Here is a 20,358-nt window from a genome sequence, read left to right on the forward strand (position 1 = left end):
TAGGGAATGGAACGTTGCTGCCTACAGTTTTAGGCTACAAAGGAACCTATCACAGTCTTATTCAGATAGAGGATAACTATAATACACAGATAGGTTACCATTAGTCACTGAAGCTTTCTTTAATAGATATTTGACTTTTTTCCATCATGAGCCAAATTCCACTCCCACCTAAAAGAAAAAGCTGTCAGCGAAGGCTGTTTTACCCCATCATCAGAATCCTTTCAGAGTATATATATTTTTGTCTTTCTACACTGACTTCAGTGAGTGCTGGCTCCATAGCTGGCACTCCAGTATCAGTCCCCAGCTTTCCAGTGTCCTGTCACGGCCTCCATACCAAAAAAAGTTGCTATGCAGTGTTTAAAATCAGCGATGTATTCTTTCATCACAGTGAAGAATGCAAGAGTACTTACAACTAACCTCAGATTCTTCGTAAGTGTAGAATCCTTTTGCTATTTTCTTTCCGTCAACATCACAGAACGCGGTTACCTGGCGGAACAGAAGCAGAGCCTTTGCTACCAGCAGTGTTTCACCTGTAGCGTACCCATGTCAGGAGTGCTACGGGCATGTGAATGAACACGGGAATAGGGCAACGCACCCTGCTCCTCCTACACAGCTTAAAAGTGTGTCAAATCCTCTCCGGGTGCGTCTTAAGGAGAAGGGCAAATTCTGCAGTTGTCTATGAGCACGTTATGTTTTTACGAACATGACAACAAGCGGTCAAAACTACTGACTGTGTAAGAGCAAATACCTACAAGATCATCAACGCCATCCTCAACGACATGCTAAGTGAACTAGAGACACAGACTGGCCTCCTCATTTTGGCACTTCCACTGAACACCTAAGGCCAGATAATGCAAACCTTCCTCTTTCTGCCCCCCCAAGCGCATAAGCTACCACCAGGGAAGTCACTACAGCAGCGCTGCACTATTGCTTTGGATGCTCTGGTAATACCAGCCTCAGTTCTAACTCATAACTCACCGAGTTTGGGAATTCCTCTGGCTTTGGACTTTGTACTTTTCAACTGAAAAGTTCAGCAGATTTGGTGTTTAAACACATATAATTACTGCTCCATTTTGGTTATTCTTACTGTAGTTATGGACGTATTATTTGCAGCCCTAGTTGCCAAATATTTCAGATGGTTTTTTTTATTTGCATTCCTCAGAAACATGTAGGCAATCCAAAATACAGTGGCCTCGTTTCTGGACCCTTAGGTTGCCAGTAACATTTCAGAAGACTTTTTAAAATAAACATAGCTATGTTTTCCTCTGATTTCCATTGGATCTATTCATATTATCTGCACAGAACTCTTACACTGAAGCAGCACAGTTAAGATGATAGTTAAGGTCTTGCAGGAATCAATTATTCTGGTAAAAGCTGGAGAGCAGTTTTCCTATCTTTTTAGTTTTTGCATTAAAAATTGATTAACAACACTTACCGCTGAGAAAAATTTGAAAAGCCAAACAGCTGTTTATTAATTTATTAAGTTAGAGAAGGCTGCAAAAGTCTGGTTTGCTTTCTGTGTCAACAAACCTCTCTCACACATTTTCCTCCTGTGATTTAGATCATTTTCTTTTACCTAAAGTGACCTCATTCTGCTTGTGCAGAGGAAAGCACTGACACCAAAGTGCTGGTGTCATAACGCTGAACTTTTGCATTCTTCATTGCTCCTTCACTCCCAACACCCAGTGCCCCTTTACAACCCAAGGGCAAAACTGCAGAGGAACAGAACTGCGTTACACGTGTTTTCAGGCAATGGCCAGAGAGAGGTGCATTCTCTTGCAACATAAAAAGTGTTTCTACATCAAAAATACTTTCGAGATATTCCTACTATCCAATGGAACTGTGTTCTATCCCAATCCTTAAATACCATGTCAGTTCTTCCATTAAATATCAATGGAAAGAGAACATAAGCAAATATATGAAGGGATTACCTACATGGCTGAACACCACCACCGTACGACGTCAATGTGGAAAATACAGCTACTAAACTGGAGGGGGTGGGCAGGGACAGCCCTTGGAACCACTCAGAGGTAGACATTCATACCTGGCAAACACGTTGCTTGAAAACAGGCACCAAAAGAAATAAAGCACAGAACATTAAGGAAACAGTAAATTTTCACTTTGGTGCTGTACGACTACAGGAATCACATTACAGGCCAGCAGATCCAGCCTTTTGCTTCGGATGATCCTGACGCAGGGATCGCACGAAGGACACTTGCCCCGTTTCAGGCATTATAATGGAAACAGAAAGAATGGAGGGAATCCAGGGCAGTACTAGGAAGTTACTAGACACTGCAGAAGGTCTTTGTGGCTGATGCAGGCTGGCTTAGACAGTAGCAAACACAAGCAACTCTTTCAAGCACAAAGATGAAGAACCAGGATCTATCTTGGGCTTTTTTTCTCTTAGACGCAAGTTAATACACTTTACATCCCTGTCCCTATTTCCCTGACCACTGTAATACTTTATTGTAGTTGAAAAATTAGATGGTGTGGACTGAGCACAGTAAACTGCATCCCAGTATTTCCCCTAGCCATGTTATTTATGTGTGCACATACATACATACACACACACGTATATAACTCTGTGTGTGTATATCTATATGAAGGGAAGCAAGTAGAAGCCACTGTGGAAAGAGAGGTTACTTACCTGTAGACTTTTCATTCTGTGTTAATCGCCTTTAAAATTCTCCAATATTCTGCAAATCTCAGTTCCACCACTAATGTTGTACTGTCCTAGAAGCTGTGATCATTCTCAACAAAACTTAGCAGGATCTGTCTTCACTGTCTACCCAGCAGAGTTTTGGGAATAAATACAGTACAATACATTGACTTACCTTCCAATAATTAAAGCTATTTTTTCAGCTGCTTATCCTCCTATAGATTTTAAAACCAAAACAAAACATCAAAAACTTTTTACGTAAGGTAAAGTGGAATTCTATCTACGCTTTGATGTCAGTAACTGAGAATTCAGCTGTAAGATCTGTGATGGAAAGTATCATGCTGTTGATCATCCAGCATGTTATAATACAGTTCACAGAAACCCCTGACTGGGGCATAGATTTCTTCTTCACATGAATGGGTTTAGAGAACCAAAGACAGTTCTTGTTTCACTGGGTTACCAATAACCATAATACTTCCACTCATCCTGTGCCATAACTCATACTACCCTGTGCAGAAAATTCTGCCCAGCCCCCAGACGACCTGGCACACGAAACTCCTGGTAACAGCAGCTGCGTGGAAAAAAAAACCCTTGACAGGTAAGTCTGTGACAAATTTCCCTTGGAAGATGGGAATGACTAACCTTTTTCTGAGTTACCATCTCCATGTTATCATTTTCAACGGATTCAGCCAGCTTACATCTGATATTTACAGCATTAGAAAACAGGTCAGACTTGAACGGCCGATTTTTCTGCCAGACTGTACACCACGTGGGTGGCCAAAATGTAAGTCAACTATTTTTCTGACACACACTATTTATTTTCCAATTAAAGAAAATCTATGTCTGGAGTCTAAATACAGGACTTACGCACAATTGTTTATCCTATAAGGAGAACTCAAGGCATCAGGCTTATATGAGCTATTTATTTTATACCATTAGGATAAACCTAGAGTTACCTATTTATTTTCCTGCATTTATGGGCTTCTTTCTTGTATCTTTTATGAAGACCATCTATCCATACACAAGCTGCTGTCTTCCAGAGAGGAACCTATGAATTCTAAATCTATAAAGCAGCCTCAAGTTGTCTTCCCCCTCCCCTTCCAGGAAAATAGCTCTTTTGCAATGCCTCTGACAACATGACACCATTGAAGCTTACAGAGTTCTCACATCACACTTCAGTTTTAAGAAAAATATATAAATGAGTACATATTTTTGTTTTCAACATCACTTGTATGAAAATCTGCACAATTCCAAAACAAAGAAAAAAGACTGCTATTTCTTTCGGCTAGAAATTGGAAGAGGAATTGGAATTGGAATAGTTTTCTCTCTCATAAGACAAAGTTTATGTGGCTCAAAAGATATTTACGCAAAAAAAAAAAAATCTCTGCTAGGGGAAGACACATTTGAGGAAGATAAAAGCACTTCTCTGGCTGGTTCTTTTTAATAAACAGAGTAGCTGTGTGAAGGGACACACAGGCTGGGGCTATCAGACCTCCCTGTGGTGGAAGGAGATTAATGGGCAGCAGATTAATCCTACTCCAAACGGTACAACCTAAGAAGTCAGTAAGAGTGGGCTGGGGGCACAACTGGAATTATCTGTTTGAGCTGTGCGACTGTTGCACAAGAATTAATAGTTTGTTTCATGCTTGACTTGTTTACTGCCTTGCTGGCTACTGCAGAGGATGTTCCCTTGCACTTCCCATTCCGCTCAGATTTCCTAATGGAAAAACTGGAAGATTTCATCAGCCTAATAACATGCATTTATGGTGAATGATCTTCACAGGATTTTATTCCCTCATCCTATTTTCACCTGTGGTCTGCAACAATCATTTACAGAAAGCAAGAAAACATAATCACAGCAAATTCTCAAGATCTGTTCTAGCTGGAAGGACATGAGAGGCCAGTTTTACAAGGGAGAGAGAATAACTTAGTAGAGCATGACCAAAAAAATGCACAGCCCTTTTGATAAATGGTCACCTGCACACTGTCTCCTCTCCCTCCTCATTATATCAATTGGTCTCATAAAATTTATCTTTAAAGAAGACAACCTGCAAACTCCACAAAATCTTATACGAGCAGATCTTCCCTATTGCATTCTCTCCACATCTCATGCAATCCCTCATCCGTTGTAAACTTCTAGTGACCCTGTTGATTCTTCTATTTATAATTCTTTCATTCAAACTTATAGAAAGCCTCGGAAGCACGTTCATATACATCTCTGCAAGAGTTAAATCAATTTTGGCCGTTCATGTCAAAACAAAGTAACTGAAAGCATTATAATGCAAGTTTAAATAGATCCAGTTAATGACAAACAGAACGAGAGACATGCAGAGGCATAAACATCTTCCAGCACACCACATGCAGAACCATGAAGCTAGCAAGCGTCTCTCCCTCGCCATCCGAGTGATTTTCAGGATCAGGGTGCTGCTTTAATGTCACCTCTGTGGCACTACAGCCACGCCAGAAGCTGAGGGGACCTTTACATGCCGAGCGTGCGTTTCAGGACTCCATTTAAAGCCACTATTCCATTAAGGACAGCAGCATCTTCCGTCTTTGCACATACACATAACAAAGTTGCTCAAGAGAATTTTAACACTAGAATCCAACATGCAAAATAAGCTTCTAAGCATTGTACGTAGAAAATTTCCCTTCTTACATACAACATACAACTGCCTTTATACGTAACGCTGTGGGAACTAGTTGCAAGTGTCTCATTTCTCTAGAACAGTAACTACGTTAGTTACGCCGGGCACGTCTCCAGCGTGCGTGTCTCTGTACTGGCAAAACAGACACTGCAAAAAGCTCACCTTCCCAAATGAAGCAGCTGGGAGATTTCCCTGCTGTATTTCAGCATGGAGTGTTCTCTACAGTCCAAAATGAAGCTTTATTTTAGGATGCTTTATGCCTGGAGTTAACTGAAGCTTTCAAATTTCATCTCTTTTTGTTCTGTAGGCTCTCTTTTAACTTGCCCTCACATTGTCATTCTTTCTCTCACTCCACAATCAAGGTGGGTGTAATATTCTTCCCTTTATTTATGTTTCTTTGCTTTTACAGGTCCCCACTTAAGTCTCTCATACTGCCATTCATATACTTTAGTTAAAATGCTACAAAACCTAAAGATTCCTTGCTTTTGTGGGTGAGCCGAAGGATCACAGTTGAAGTACATGACTTAGTGATGTTACTTTTAGAAAAAGGTGAGGACAAACAGATTTTAAATGGTTAATGAGCTAAGAAAAAGGGTGTACCAAATACTTTCTTGAAGCTTTCAAGTTTGCCACTGGCGGAGAGGGCTGTCACCAGGAAACCTCTCACGGGCTGGCTGTGTAGCAGTACTGTTTCCACACCACTAATTGGCTGGTGCTTATTTCGTCCTTTTCTGTTAGCTATTCGAGCGCTATTTTCAGCTATCGGAAATGACAGAAAATGTTAATGCTGAAGTTCTCCTTTTAGCTAAAGTTTGATGGAGAATAAGAGCAGACAAGACAGCTCGCAAACCCTCCAGGCATATGTAGCATCCCAAAAACATTTGGTTTCCATCTTCAGCTGCAAATTATAGACAAGACGGATGTGTTTTAAACAAAAAAAGGTCTGTTCGACTTCATTCTTGCAGAAACGCTAATACTGAACCACTGTCAACTGCGTGAATCAAGAAGGGTTTCAGCCAGGAAACAGAATTTCCCTAAGAATACTGAGATCCTGGTAATTAATTCATAAAAAACCTACTAGTTGAATAATTTTTTTCTTGCGTTGCTGTTGAGCAAAAATACTGAGTCTTGGATTTTCTGCCTGAACTCTTTGGAGACAAAGCATTATTTTAATATTCTCCATACAGATGTCTGAAGGAAAAGAGAATATTGCTTAGGTGTCCTTTTCTCTTTTAACATTGCCATAATTCAAATTCAGACTATTTTCCAAACAGACTAACGTAATAATCTGTTAGCGAGTATGAACAAAAACAGACTGCTGCTTCCTGGAATTGCCAAAATTTTGTTTTCTAAGAAACCATGCTGTTTGGCATGCAATGTATTTATACTTTTCAAACATCCCACAAAAACCTAATCAGTGTAAGAAATACAATTGCTTTGTTTATCAGGTTCTAAAAATACTAGGAACATCCTTTTTTGAAAAAGATGTTTTCGTACATGCCCTAATCTTGACAGTTCAAACTAATTAATTCTCAAGATTTAGTGGAGTTCAGTTTGTTTTTTCACAATTACTAAATAATACAAGCTGTATGTAATTGGGTTTTGGGTTTTTTATTATTTATTCTAGGAGTATGAATCTCTAGTGTTCTCATAATTAACAGAATATATGAAAGCTTAAATCTTGTTAAGACAGTCTTCAAAGGGTGAGACAGGAAAGTGTTTTATTGTTTTTAGGGCTGGAAAGGATGAAGCAACAACTATTTACAGCCTTTGTTCATATGGGATTTTAGAGTCTTTGGCAAGAGTTGAATATTAGTCACAAAATACCTGAAGGATTTTTAAGGACAAGGATAACATGGAGTTTAACTAGCCTCCTTTTACTGTTATTTAGAATAAAATGAAAACTGCCACGAATTACCTACTGCAAATTTATGAATTTATTTCCTGAAACTTCAACAGCATAATCCTTTGATTATCACCTGGAGAAGTGAAATGTTTTAACTACTTCCACAGCCTTTTGCCAACAACTTACTATGAAACATTAGGATGTCATTAAAGCTTCAGTTCTGACTGAAATGGATAGACTTGGGATCTCACTTTTGGAAAAGCTAGGAAGTTAAAATGGCAATCATAATGAGCCTGGACAACTACATAAAACTACTGCTTTAATCACTACAGATAGCTAATTTCTTATGAAATTACTGTTATCTCAAAGCTAGGCCTCTACTCTCACTTAGGACGATACAAGTCCCTTTCTGAAGCTATTTATCTTCATCGGTTAGTGAGAAAACCTCTGAATACTTCAGGTAACATCAGACTTAGTTGATAAAGCTTGATTACTCTATATAAGGTATTCAGGATCAGACTGTAACTGCATTTTATGTAGTAGTTTTCTGCAGTACATGTGCAAAATGAGTCATACTTGGCATGTGCAATTGCATCTGGCATGTAAGCTTGCTAAATGTGTCTGGTATAATATCCAGTAATTAATGGGTTAATGCTCAACGCAGTATTTCAATATCAAACTAAAGCATACTGGAATATGTGCAATTGTAACCTTGACAGAAGCAAAATAGTATCATGGCCTGCAACACTGCCAAAGCAAACCTTACGTGAAGGTCAGCTGGAAAGAATGCCAAGATCCAGTTAACGAGAACCACGCTGTCCGTGCTAGCGTACTGGGAACGAAGGTTGTTCCCCATGAAGGAGAGGTAAGCTTTGGTTTTTTGGCAGAAAAATGGCAAAAACCCACCAATATTATTTTTCTTTTGTCCTTTTTATCATCTCTGCAATGACATCTTCAAGTTATCATGGTGTTTGCTGAACAGGATGTGAAGTCCTGAATGAGTCACCTATAGAAGTAGGTGGCAAATGTAGCCCAAAGCTAGAGAGGTGTGCTATCTTACCAATCTCCATTTTGGCTTGGTACCAAAACAGCTAGAAAACAAAACAAAACCAAAAAAACCCAACACCTAAGATGGTGAGACACTGCTACACGGTCTATTTTTTCTGTAACATCTCAAAAATGTCTTCCCTTGCAACTTATTTTCTAATTCTTATAACCCTGCAGACAGAAAAGCGCAATGGTTGGTAGTAAGGTAGTGGAATTCACAAAGTGCTCCGCAAAATACTAACAAAAGAGAACTTTTTCATAAACCCCCAAATTCATGTGCACACTGCACTGCATGACCAAGGTACCTCAATATGTTTAATGGACAGTTCTGTCCTCTTTGAATGAAGTAACTGACTAGAGACACACAGCATTTAATCTTCTTCCTACAGTTCACCCACTGCCACCTGATGGCAATGAAAGAGGGATGTGACATTGGAATATCAAGCAGGAAAATCAGGTCCAATTCTTGTGTTATATATTTACTCTATAAGCATCTCCCATGTCTATACAGTAATTTCAACTATGGGTATACAAATTTCTTCTATTTTTTTCTATATGCATGCAGTCTGAAGGCCACAACGTTAATCAGGTTTTCATATATATATATCTGTCATTTTGTCTTCCCATCCATATTTTTAAGAAAAGAAAACAAATTTGGTAATAACATGAATGGTCTGTAGCTCTTTATAAGAAGCAGCCATTTGACCTCAGCCCTAAAGCCTTTATCTAGCAAAAAGTTATTACACAAACAAAAATGCTATAAAAGTAAGGTATGTAAACTCTCAGACAAATCTCTCCTGAGAAATATCTGCCATTGCCCATTATAAGTAACCTCCACATTTTCAATTGATTGCAAATTGAATTAGATAGCCAGGTACAATAGTTTCTACTCGCCTGTTCACCTCACCCCCCCCCCCCCCCATTTTTAAACAATCAAACTTTTCAAAAGGGAGTTACAGCACAACTACTCCTCATAGTACAAACCAGGTTGATCAGCATCTGGTAGGGACCTGTCTGGTACTCATTTAGGAACTGGGCAAATATTATACATATATGAATAATCTTGCACGAAGTAGTTTAGTATTATACCATCCAAGAGTTATTCTACTCACCTTGGGCACCTGGCTACTACATGGTTAGTTACACCGTAAGAGCCATAAACAATTAGTGGGTCTAACCTATCACTAGGCTCAGTCATCAGCAAGCAGGAATATGGCTCCATACGTTGTAGTACATATACACCATATGCTCTAAATACAGTAACAGTGCATTTTAAAAGAAGAAATACATTATGCAGAATATTGAGAATTTCCCCAATTTATATTAATCATCAACTAGTACTTTGGGGACAAAATATCGTATGAGAATTTTGCTGGAAGAAGCAAGAAGGCACATGAAAGAGAAGAATGTGGTTTTGTGCAGATGTTCCCCACTCTTACTAGCTCACCTTTTTCCGATTAGCTGGTGACAAGCTTCTGTAGAGCTTCTTGCCTTGCTTGCCAGCATTCCAAATGGTGAATGATGTCCAGGAGCTCAGGACTCTGTCTTCAAGAAACCTGACGCGGTGATTCCAGATGGTTCCCCTGGAAAGTTAGAAAAAGAGTGGATTTTTGACCCCTAAAACTTTTAGCATTATTATATGCCTATATGCACATGTACATACTCACATACACATGAACGTGACCAAACTGATTCACACAATATAAAATATCACACCAAAACATTATACTATAAATTTCTGAAGGAAACACAAACTGTTGCTAGAACACCACAAATTCTATGGAATTCTGAGACAACAGTCATTAGGATAGATTTGAATCTGCAGCTAAATGACTATTATTTTCTAGAATCCTAATGGAAGATTGCAAGAAGATGAAAAACTGTGACTATAGTAATCAAATCGAACACGGACAATTCCACCTGCCACCAATACACTGTTTGCCCATACTCATCCTCATCATATGAACTGCTCTATAACCCTGCAGTGCATACAGGCAAACTATCTCCTATATCCAAGATGACCTCTTCACATTCCATCTGCCCATGTATTCATTTTCCTTGGTCCATACAAAGTTGAAATCTCATGAATTGGCTACTCCAATCAACCCAAATATACAGCCCAATGCTGCAACAGAAGTCCATTTACGTCGTGGTATTCAGCTAAAGGCTCCAACGAGTCAGTTGTAAGAAAAAAAAAGTAAGCTGACAGATGTCTGTATCCAAATACACCTTAACTCTTCATGTTTGTAATAAGTTCCACAATATAACTTAAGCCAAGCAGTTGAGGTAAACAACTGTGAGACTGATACCAAATGATGAACCATATGGCTTTGGAATCAGTAACAAGGGAACACCTAAGGTCTTTAAATACTGAAGACCCATTGTGTTCTTCAACAAGTTCAAGACAGGTTCTCAGAAAGAAAAGACAACTTCAAGGAAAGCGTTTTGTTCATGGACCATTCCTCCCACTGTCAAATTCACTTTGACAACTACAACTTTTTTTCGTGTGTGTGTGTGTACACACAGAGGTACACACATTTCCTATCACTTTCAACCAGGTACACTTTTAAAACAGCAATTCCCACCCTATCATGTAATATCTAACATTATGTCATTTACGATGGTTCAAAGAGAATTCCCTGCTGTTAAGTACATCTGTTTCATGTCCAGGGTTCATTTAATACTCATTAACTAAGAACCTATCTTATACTTGATAAACACATTTTCTAGATACAATAAATTGATTTCCTCAATTTATGGATTGATGGACGAATCTTCCTGATCTAATCTCTTAAACAAGGCACCTGCGTTGAAAATTGCTTTCATGGGAAAATTTGATAAACCTCTAATTGTCTTTCCTTTCTGAAAGCATTTCTTCAGATAGGTTTTTCCATTTGCTTCATCATGACAGAACACAACACACTTTATAACCATTGTTATGACTCGTTCTACAATTCGTAATGTATCTTATGATCCAAGAAATTGGATGCTGAAATTAGTTGAAGTATTAACAGGAAAAAAGGTAGTAATTTTCTTGTGACATCCTAAAGCTGCCTATGGTTTTCTTTGTCTTGGGAAATAACATTTTTTTTCCTTACCAATATACCTTCTTCACAGTTCAGCTTTGAGCCCCACAGTCTTCTGACTATATCAAGTTGGTATGGAATTTAAACATCAAAATACTCAAAGAATATGTTATTTCTTCTGCTTCAAATAAGGCTTCTGATTCATGAGTCAGCACAGGTTATCGTGGGGGGCTGCTACAGTAAACTACTTCTGGTCTGCAAATGCAGCTTGTGATTTTATACAAAAAATCAAAATTCATTCAAGTTTCCTTGAAGTTCATAATCTAAAGCGTCCAAGTGGGTAGACAGTCAGGAGCAGGAGCTGCTACAGCTATGCTGTTGTCAGTCATTCTCATCAAGGAATCAGTCTGCTCTGTCTCCCAGTTGCAGTTCTGATTATCCATAATCCTGCATGAATTACATCAATTTTGGTTCTATTACAAAACTGTAAAACACATGAGTATGATCGCTAGAGATGTCTGATGATCTGGCATGACAGTAACACCCGATTTCTATGAAACGTTTTCAAATTTCTCCTTTTTATAATGGATTATCAAATTTCACAAAGCCCTGTAACAGATACAAATTTAGCATTCCAAATTATTTTTATGAAGTATGCCTCTGAGGTACAAATATAACATTTGAGGTCATTGAGGTTAATAGGTAACCTAATTTCTTCCCAAAAGTTTGTTCGCAAACTTTTCTAATATTTTAATGATAGGAATTTTATGCTTTTACTTGCATCGTTCCTCCACAGCCCGGAGTTATGGTTTGAAAAACATGCAACCCTCATCGTACTAAGACATACGGATTCCTGCTGGGATTCTTTGTGAGCTCCAGAGAGCCCACTCCACTTCAGCGTGCGATTTCTGAGCACAGCCAAATCCTGCTTAGCACTTCATCATTGATTGTGGTGGGATAACTTGGAAAGAACTTCACACACAAATAAATGTGCCCAAGAAGAACAGCTACTCCACATGAAATTTCCACTGTTTTGAGGACTACGGCTGTACACCTGCACTTCAACTGATGGAGGAAAAAAAGTCTTGGATTTGACTGCAAATCTCTTCTAATGCAACCACAAGCTGCATTCCTGCTGCAAAGCTTTAGCTGCTGCTGGCATCCTTTGACATTTGTCTTTTTCCATGTTCATTAGAGCATACTATATTCCCATAAGGAACGTCCAAGGAAAGAAATACGAAAGTCAAGTATTTTTCCAGGATCACTTTACTGGAAATTTTAGAGCTTCTGCTAGCTTCTAAAAAGGAAGATTATTGCTTTACACGTAAATGGAAAGGTTTTAAAACCGATTTTACTTTGAAATGTGATTTCAGAAGGATTACATTCCAGAGGTACTTCGGAATCTCTTCTGTCGACTTGAGTGACACAGGCCAGGTTTCTCTTCCACTTGAGTTTGCAAAGTTAAGAAAGCTAAGGGAAAAACAGGCAACCTTACATGGCATAAAAAGAATTATCAACTAACTTCTGTTTGCAGGGCAAACACTGCAATGCATGTCCAGGCACACAGAAAGTGTTTCTAATTGTCATGGAGATGTCCCAGGACATTCAGTATCAGTGGCTTCCAGACAGTATGCATTTGCTGTCTAGGTGATGGGTGCCTATATTCTACAGAAGTCCCTACAGAGGTAAAATTCAAGAAGACCAAATCCTGTCATTGGCAATCACCCACAAAGATTTCATGAAGCAGATTTGCTGACCTAATCTTACCTACGAATGTTATATTGAGAAATGCAAGTGGGCAAAGCATGTAAGGGAATTACACTCAGAAATAAAAGGATATGAAAGTTATTAAACTCCAAATTAATTTGATCACTGTTCAAAAAGAAGAATGTTGCCAGCTTCGTTTAAGCACCAATAAATGGCTTTCTTAAATACCTACTTTGGGTTGTAAGAATGGAGCAAATACACCCAGCACTCATGATTGTTTGCTTGCATCACTGAGGCATTCTTATGGAAATGCTCACAGAAAAGAATTTAAAAATCACATGCCCATATTGTGTGTGCCCTTTTTAATGAGAATCCTAAGTTATATCGAACACTTCGCAGTCTTGAGTTAACCCTGAAATTCTTCTGACAGTGCAAGCTGAGATAATCAGAATTGAGGACAGAATTTGTGACTGAGCTTTAGAGTGACAATCACAGAATTAATCTTTGTGAAAACTTGACCCTGTACAAACAAGGTATCTCACATGTTGAAACGAAATTACCTTACGGAATGCCAAAAGAGAGTTTTCAGTTATCCCCTTCAGGTTTCTGGTTCACCTAATTTGCCACGTTTTCTAATGTTTCCAGAGCAGATAACTGGGATTCCTGCCTTCAGGGATAAGGGAATGCCGTTTTCCCATCCTTTAAGAGCCAGTGCAGGTGCAACAGACAGGAATTGCAGCAACGTGCAAAGGACGATTAAAGAAAATGCCTGGAACGATCTAGAAGTTGCACAAACCACTACTCAGAGCTGATTCTCTCAGCTGTTTTCACATTGTGCATTATTGCATATTCATAGCCACCAGCAAAAACTAGGAGGTATTACTACTCTGCATCATCCCAAATCAAGGCTGCATTTCCTACTCATGTCAGAAAGGATTTAAGTCAGCCATTTCCCAGTAGCCTTTAGTGTCATTTCCTAGCCTGTATTCAGTTCACAAGATTTTCCTCAGTGAGAAGGTGGGATACAAAATCTTCTGGGTTTAGAAGCTTGTTCCCACATCCTAATACTCCTCCTTGACCCAAATTCTTGAAGTACATTATTTTTCCCATTTTTTTCATTTTCTTGTCACTTCTTTACTTTACAGAAGAAATGTCAGAAGTATACATTTTTCTATTTGGAAAACCATTCTCAAGGTTTACATAATTCTCCTAAGATCTCACTTGCCGTGGCCCCTCAATACTCATCAGTTACGAAGTCTGGAAGGAAGAAGAGGAGCCAAAACTCTGCAGAAGTGAAATGAGGGTATTCATGCAGCGGGTGAGAATGACTATGAAGTGTGTTCCTCAGTCCCAAGTAGTTATTACCATACCATCCACCCAAATAACATAACAATGGAGCTCTGTTAAAATGTGTGGTGACCTACTGACTGAATACAGGAGTCAAGAAACATCTGCTCTATTCCTATTTTGAAATGAAAGATAATGTGACAATAAAAGCTATATGATTTAATGCCTGAGCTCAGTTAAACCTCACCATATTGTTTGCCTGCCTTTACCCTCCTTCCCCCAGCGAGCCTACGTAAGTGAATCAACAGAGCAAAGACAGATGTACAAGTACTTGAGAAATGCACAAATACAAGCCCAAAATCCTGAACAGTACTGGAATTTTAGGCATTGATTACCATCCACAGTAATACTATAAATCTATAAATCTGACCTTTTCTGTATACGTCGGTCCTGCATGCTACTCGGGTAACACCAGACAGGAAGAGGAGCTGTTCAAGTGAATGGTCTCTTCCAGTGTTGTTTTTGTTCATGGCAGGGTAACAGAGTTTTATATCATAGGTGACTCTCACCTGATAGATAATCCAGAGATGGAAGAAGGGAGAATTTTTTAAATCACAGAGAGAGCTGAAAGAACAGATTCTTTATAGCTAGTTTTGCACGCAGAATTCAAGAATCCACAGGAAATTCAGAAATTAATCCCATCTGAACCTTGACCATACTGGTGAATAAACTGGTGGTTTTTTTTTGGTCGTTGTTGTTCTGTTGAACTTCATGTGAACTTATTAATTGCTGGACTATATCGTCCCACTGAGTTATTACATTTACACTGTTAATAGGTTCTATTAATGTCTGAGTTCATCTTCAGGTCGTGGGTCATTAACTGAAGCATGGTTTGCATTGTGGCCTATTTTTCATGAAAGGCTTATTAACACAGACAGACTATCAATGTTAATGACATTTACTTTTCAAGAATCTAATGAGGTCATTAGTTTCCTTGTTTAATGGAAGTGCCAAATGCACACATAGAAGATAAAAATGCAGTTGACCTCATCTTTATTTCAGCTGTACAGGAATATGTTACGCTATTCCTCTCTCCCGCCTGTTTTTGGATGCACATGTTTTTGCAGGAAATGAAGCAGGCATTCCTGCGCTCATCAGCGACACGGGACCCATGCCTCGGAGTACCTCGAAAAGAACCAAACGTGTGTTTCAGACTAAGTGCCTGTTCTCCTTTGCTTGGATGACACTGGAAGCTTCTAGTGCCTGAAACCAGATGGTTTCAATAGATTACGTAATTTTGGTTATTTCTGCAGAACAAGCTCTTACAATATTATATTCATTCTGAATACATGGCATATGAAATTACTGTAAGCCTCGTAAGTACACTTCACATACTCTGCATAAAAGGGAATAGCCCGAATCGTAGAGGGAAGGTACAAACCTTATTTCTGCGTATATTAAATTTCTCTTGACTAAAATTTTGTAAATTTGTGCTACAAAGTTTAGCTACCTGCCCCAACTGCCTGCCTTTGTGAGCAACACTACCTTAAGTCAAGTACAATGTTTTATTGCTCATCTTGTTCCAAGCTGACTTTTATCTTGCAATGAGGTACATTGTTTTATATACAGTTCCTTTTTCTCCCCTTTGGTAAGATAAAAATCTCTGAGTTTTACAGTGTTTTTATTATACACCAAGCTTTTTCACTACAGTACTTCTCATTATAAAGCCAGCTCTGACATTTTATCAAATCAGTGTAATGTAGCTATGTAGCACAAAGCACACACAGCCCTAGGATACAAGCTGTAATGTGAGATAAAATTATTTAGATCCAAGAGATACAATACGTGGGATTTTGTGTTGAAAATTCTTGGCCCAAGAGTATTTTCTCAAAACTTGTATTGCTCCTTCACATTTAGCAGGTATCCATCATAGGCTTTAGATGAAATTACAATAAGGACATTTATATTTCTGTATGCACCTAATGAAATCTAAATATAGACACTGTACTTCATTCAGATTCTGTCACTCACCCAAAACATTTAAAAATGCAGTCTGATGCCCCAGGGTAAGGGAGAACACAAATAAGATTTTGTTTCCTGCTGCACAGATACTTTTACCCCTAGATATTTGTTCCAGAAGGATACTAAAAATCCTTAGTGTTTACAATTATACATACTAACTAAAAAGAACTAAATGTCACTTGCCAAGTAGTTTTATATATATTTTAGGAAGCCTGAAAATGCACAATCAGGCATTTTTTCCCCTGAACGGTAATGAAAGACACTCATGTAAACTGAAATCAGCCCATAATAGGCTACGAGCAACTGTTTTCTTTGCTGAAAGGACTGAATCATGCACCTTTGTAGAAACTAACCACCTCTATTTAAGACTCAAACTAGGCCTAACCTGTTAAAAAAAATAATAATAATAATAAAAAAATCATCTTTCCTACAAGCATCACTTTGATCTCAGACAAGATATCAATGTGGCTGGTGAGTTACTACTTCCAAATGTAGGTATAGGCTAACTCTGAAAATTCAAAGACAACATAGGCCAACGGCGAAAGACAAAATGCCACAGAAAACTGCTCAAACAAAACCATGAAAAAAACAGAAGAGACTTCCAGAAAAGGTAGAACATGCATTACATAAGATGGAGTGACCAAAAGGCAAATTAGCGCAGACCCAATTTAAATCATAAACATAAACCTTTGTGATGAGTCCATTAATCTCCTTTTGCTCAACGCACACCTCAGTCTGTAGGCACAAACGCTGGGCAGCCCTTCTCGGCTTGGGGAACAACCAGGGGAACAAGTCCATAAGAAGAGATTTTACACAACCTCCTATCTGAAAGTGCTCCCCAAATCTCACTAGCAGAACAGGAAGAATGGCTTGCCTGACTTCTTAGAATGAGACAAGAAAGGCGCCAGTTTGGACATGCAAACTGCACATCTGAAACAGCTTACAGTGTTTCCACATTCTCACAGGATGTTGTAATTCAGGGTGCTTGTGCCACACAACCTCGTAGATCTCAATAAGCAACAGCTTGCAGTAAATTCAAAACAAACACATTTCCAAGAATAAGATGTTTTCCCACAGACACAAGCCACAGGCTTCCAAGAGTTGTAGCATTCCGTGACGCGTGGCTGAAAAATTTGTAACTAACTGCCAAAATCATCGCACACTAAAAGAGAAAAAACCTCCTTACATGTAAACACCAATAAAAAGGAAAATAATTTACCTCATATTAGTTCGCAAAATCCAGAGAGTATCTTCCATTTGCTTGGAATGACTGTTTCAGAGTTAAATGATTTCATATACATATGCATACGTACATATATGTATTTATAAAGATCTAAAGTGACATTAACCATGAGCATGATATTTATGCTAGCACACTATAGTATTTACAGTAATACAAGAATATAGTGATATGCAACTAAAATGCACATAGAAATGTTTAGTTTTACTAGTCAGTTCTACAAAGCCACACAAATAGGACTGACTGAAAAGTGTATTTATATCATTAATCAGGAAGAAAACATTAATTACCACTGTGATTCTGGTGAGGGACTCCTAAAAGAGAGTAAAACTTGCATAATTTCTCATTTATGTCAATGCATAAGAGAAAGAAACAACTCTAGGTCAGCTTGCAGGACTTCTGATAAGGAAGAAGGCCTTTGATGAGTAAAATGAGCACGTAGAGGAATCAGCAATCGACAATTTAACGTTTTCTGCACGGGTAAACCAGCGCTGTAAAAGCAGTAGGCAACAGCTTACAAGGAAGCACCTGAGATAATTACTCCTAAACATCCTCAGGTATTTTTGAAAACTTATTATCTGATTTAGATGGTTTAGACATTTTAAAATAGGAAAATAACGTATGTAAATGCAGCACATTATCAGATGAAAGGTTTAGTGTTTGTTTTTTTTTCAAAAGGTGTTTGTTGGTATTACAAGTTTCTGTGTACTTTTTTTACATTGAGACAGTTCATTTTGAAATTAAGCTTCAAAATTAAAAAAATAATTTTTTACATTATGGTTAATATGGCAAAACCATGAGAATCTAACCCTCACATATTAAAAATTCTAATTAAAAGCCCCAATAAAATTTCACTACTAGGATATCTTTCAAACACGTTCTTGCAATTGTGTCCAAAGAACTGAAAAAGTTACCGCTTCACTGCTTGCTGATGTCATGTTCAGCAGATGAGATACAGGATAATATAAGGCATTCTTAATCTGCTTTGAGGGTAAGAAACTCAGATGCTTTAGATGACCAGAGAGGTTATTCGGGCAGATTACAAGATCTCATGTGATCAGTCCCAGTCTCAGCTGAAGGGATGGTAACTGGCAGTTGGGAAAACAGTACTGCTAGAACGCAGTCCTCAAAATGCTTCATCGCTCTTACAAAACCTATTGTGTATTTCAAGTACAGTTGAAAAGATGAAACGATTTCTTAGAATATTTGTCAAATGTTAAAATGCCCCCGCTCCATCCCTGCCTCACTAAACCATTATTAACACAGCTACACCGATCCTGTATGGGCAACAGCACCCAAATCAAAGATTTCAACTCATAATTTCCATTCCAGCATTACCATATGTTACTTAAAAGCAAATTATAGCAAGAATGAATAGAAAACTAACCCTCAACCACCAAAAGAGGATACTATCAACACATTCTGTCTGATTTTTAGCCTTTAAAAATAACAACAAACAATTAAACACCACTAGGTAATAATTTTGCTGTGTGATGCCTTGAAGAGATTAAGCATATTTGCTGCCAATCCTCCAAGATGAAGCTGATTTTTAAGTTCTACCAAAAAATGCAACTTACTCTAGGACGGAATGAGTTGCAGCCTGTGGATGGTAACGGTACAGCAGGAGACAATGGTTTACTCGAAAGACTTCACCGCCCTTTTGGATATGTTTATAAAAAAACAACAAATCTTCCGGAACACCCTGGAAGAGAAGCAGTTATTTCAAACCAGCATTCATAGTTACATCTGAAGACACATTTTATTTTTCTGGTTTAACATAATTTTATTCATACTATTTCTGTATGTCTCCATGAAGTTACCTAATAGGTCATTAAATAAACATACCTGTAGAAAAGATAAAACTATTAAAACAGCAAGCAGTGCTATTTAAAAATGAAGTACAGTTGAGCACAAGGACAGAGGTGGAAAAATAAACATCACCCCATTTTGACAGGGATATAAAGCTTGGTGCAGGTTAGTCCCAAAAGAGAGAAATCCAGCTGCTGAACAGTTCATGAAGCCTGAAGTGCCACGTAACCAAATAGTTCACTGAAAGGAATCAGTGACTTAAGAGTGTTTTTTCGTTTTACTAGAATTATCATTCTTTCTGTGGTTGCCATACTAATACGTACACTGGTCTTTACTTCAGAAAGGTGAATCAGGCCCCATCATAACAGACTTTAGTAAAAACCTTAATAGAAGCAACCTCAGAATGAGGCGATGCCCGAAAACAGAACTTTTTTATCTTTGCAACTTATTTCCATGGAACATTCTTCCTAATGGAATTGCAAGCAATACTGCCGAAATACTGCAAGAAAACAAATATCCTAGAATTGTGGATCTATCAGGCTCTAGGAAACATTAGAGATTTCATAATCATATGCAACATTTCCCACCTAAAAATCAGAAAATCTCCATGCCCGAGATAGTGTCAGAAGGGCAGTCTCATGGCACATGATAGCATATACCCACCTTTGAAGATACAACCCTATACTGAAGGTAAAAAGTAGCATCTGTTTACATTTTGCAATGGTGCACCTTCATGAAATATAGCTAGAACATTTAATTTTTCTATGTTGAAATATGGATTTTTCTTTCCTCCAGCTCAGTGTTTAAGAGGGCACATGATTTTATCAGGCTAAAAATCTCTGAAATATAAAACCAGGTGGGCCAAATAAAATATTGAAGTGTAGCATCAATAAAAAGTTGAAAGAAAACATGACAAAGTTGGGAAGGGAAAGTAGAGAAAGATAATGAAACACATTCTTTCTGTAGGCAATATCACATACATGAATAACAGGCATAAACATCAACCTCAACTTTAGGTATTCTAATTCAACACAGAAAAATAATAAGAGCAGAAGTTAAAATAAAGCAAA

General features: G+C 38.2%; 1 protein-coding gene across 1 annotated transcript in view; it reads right to left on the reverse strand.

The window, feature by feature from the left end:
- The window catches only part of QTGAL (queuosine-tRNA galactosyltransferase), a 34,552-nt gene that overhangs the window by 6,873 nt on the left and 7,321 nt on the right, over positions 1-20,358 (reverse strand). The window contains exons 2-4 of the mRNA XM_009978738.2: positions 19,057-19,181; positions 9,645-9,780; positions 418-486 (exon numbers count right to left, since the gene is read on the reverse strand). Of these exons, the coding sequence (XP_009977040.2) occupies positions 418-486; positions 9,645-9,780; positions 19,057-19,181 (330 nt within the window). The remainder of the gene's footprint in view (positions 1-417; positions 487-9,644; positions 9,781-19,056; positions 19,182-20,358) is intronic.

The sequence above is a fragment of the Tauraco erythrolophus genome, chromosome 20, assembly GCF_009769465.1.
Source record: "Tauraco erythrolophus isolate bTauEry1 chromosome 20, bTauEry1.pri, whole genome shotgun sequence".
Classification (NCBI taxonomy): domain Eukaryota; kingdom Metazoa; phylum Chordata; class Aves; order Musophagiformes; family Musophagidae; genus Tauraco; species Tauraco erythrolophus.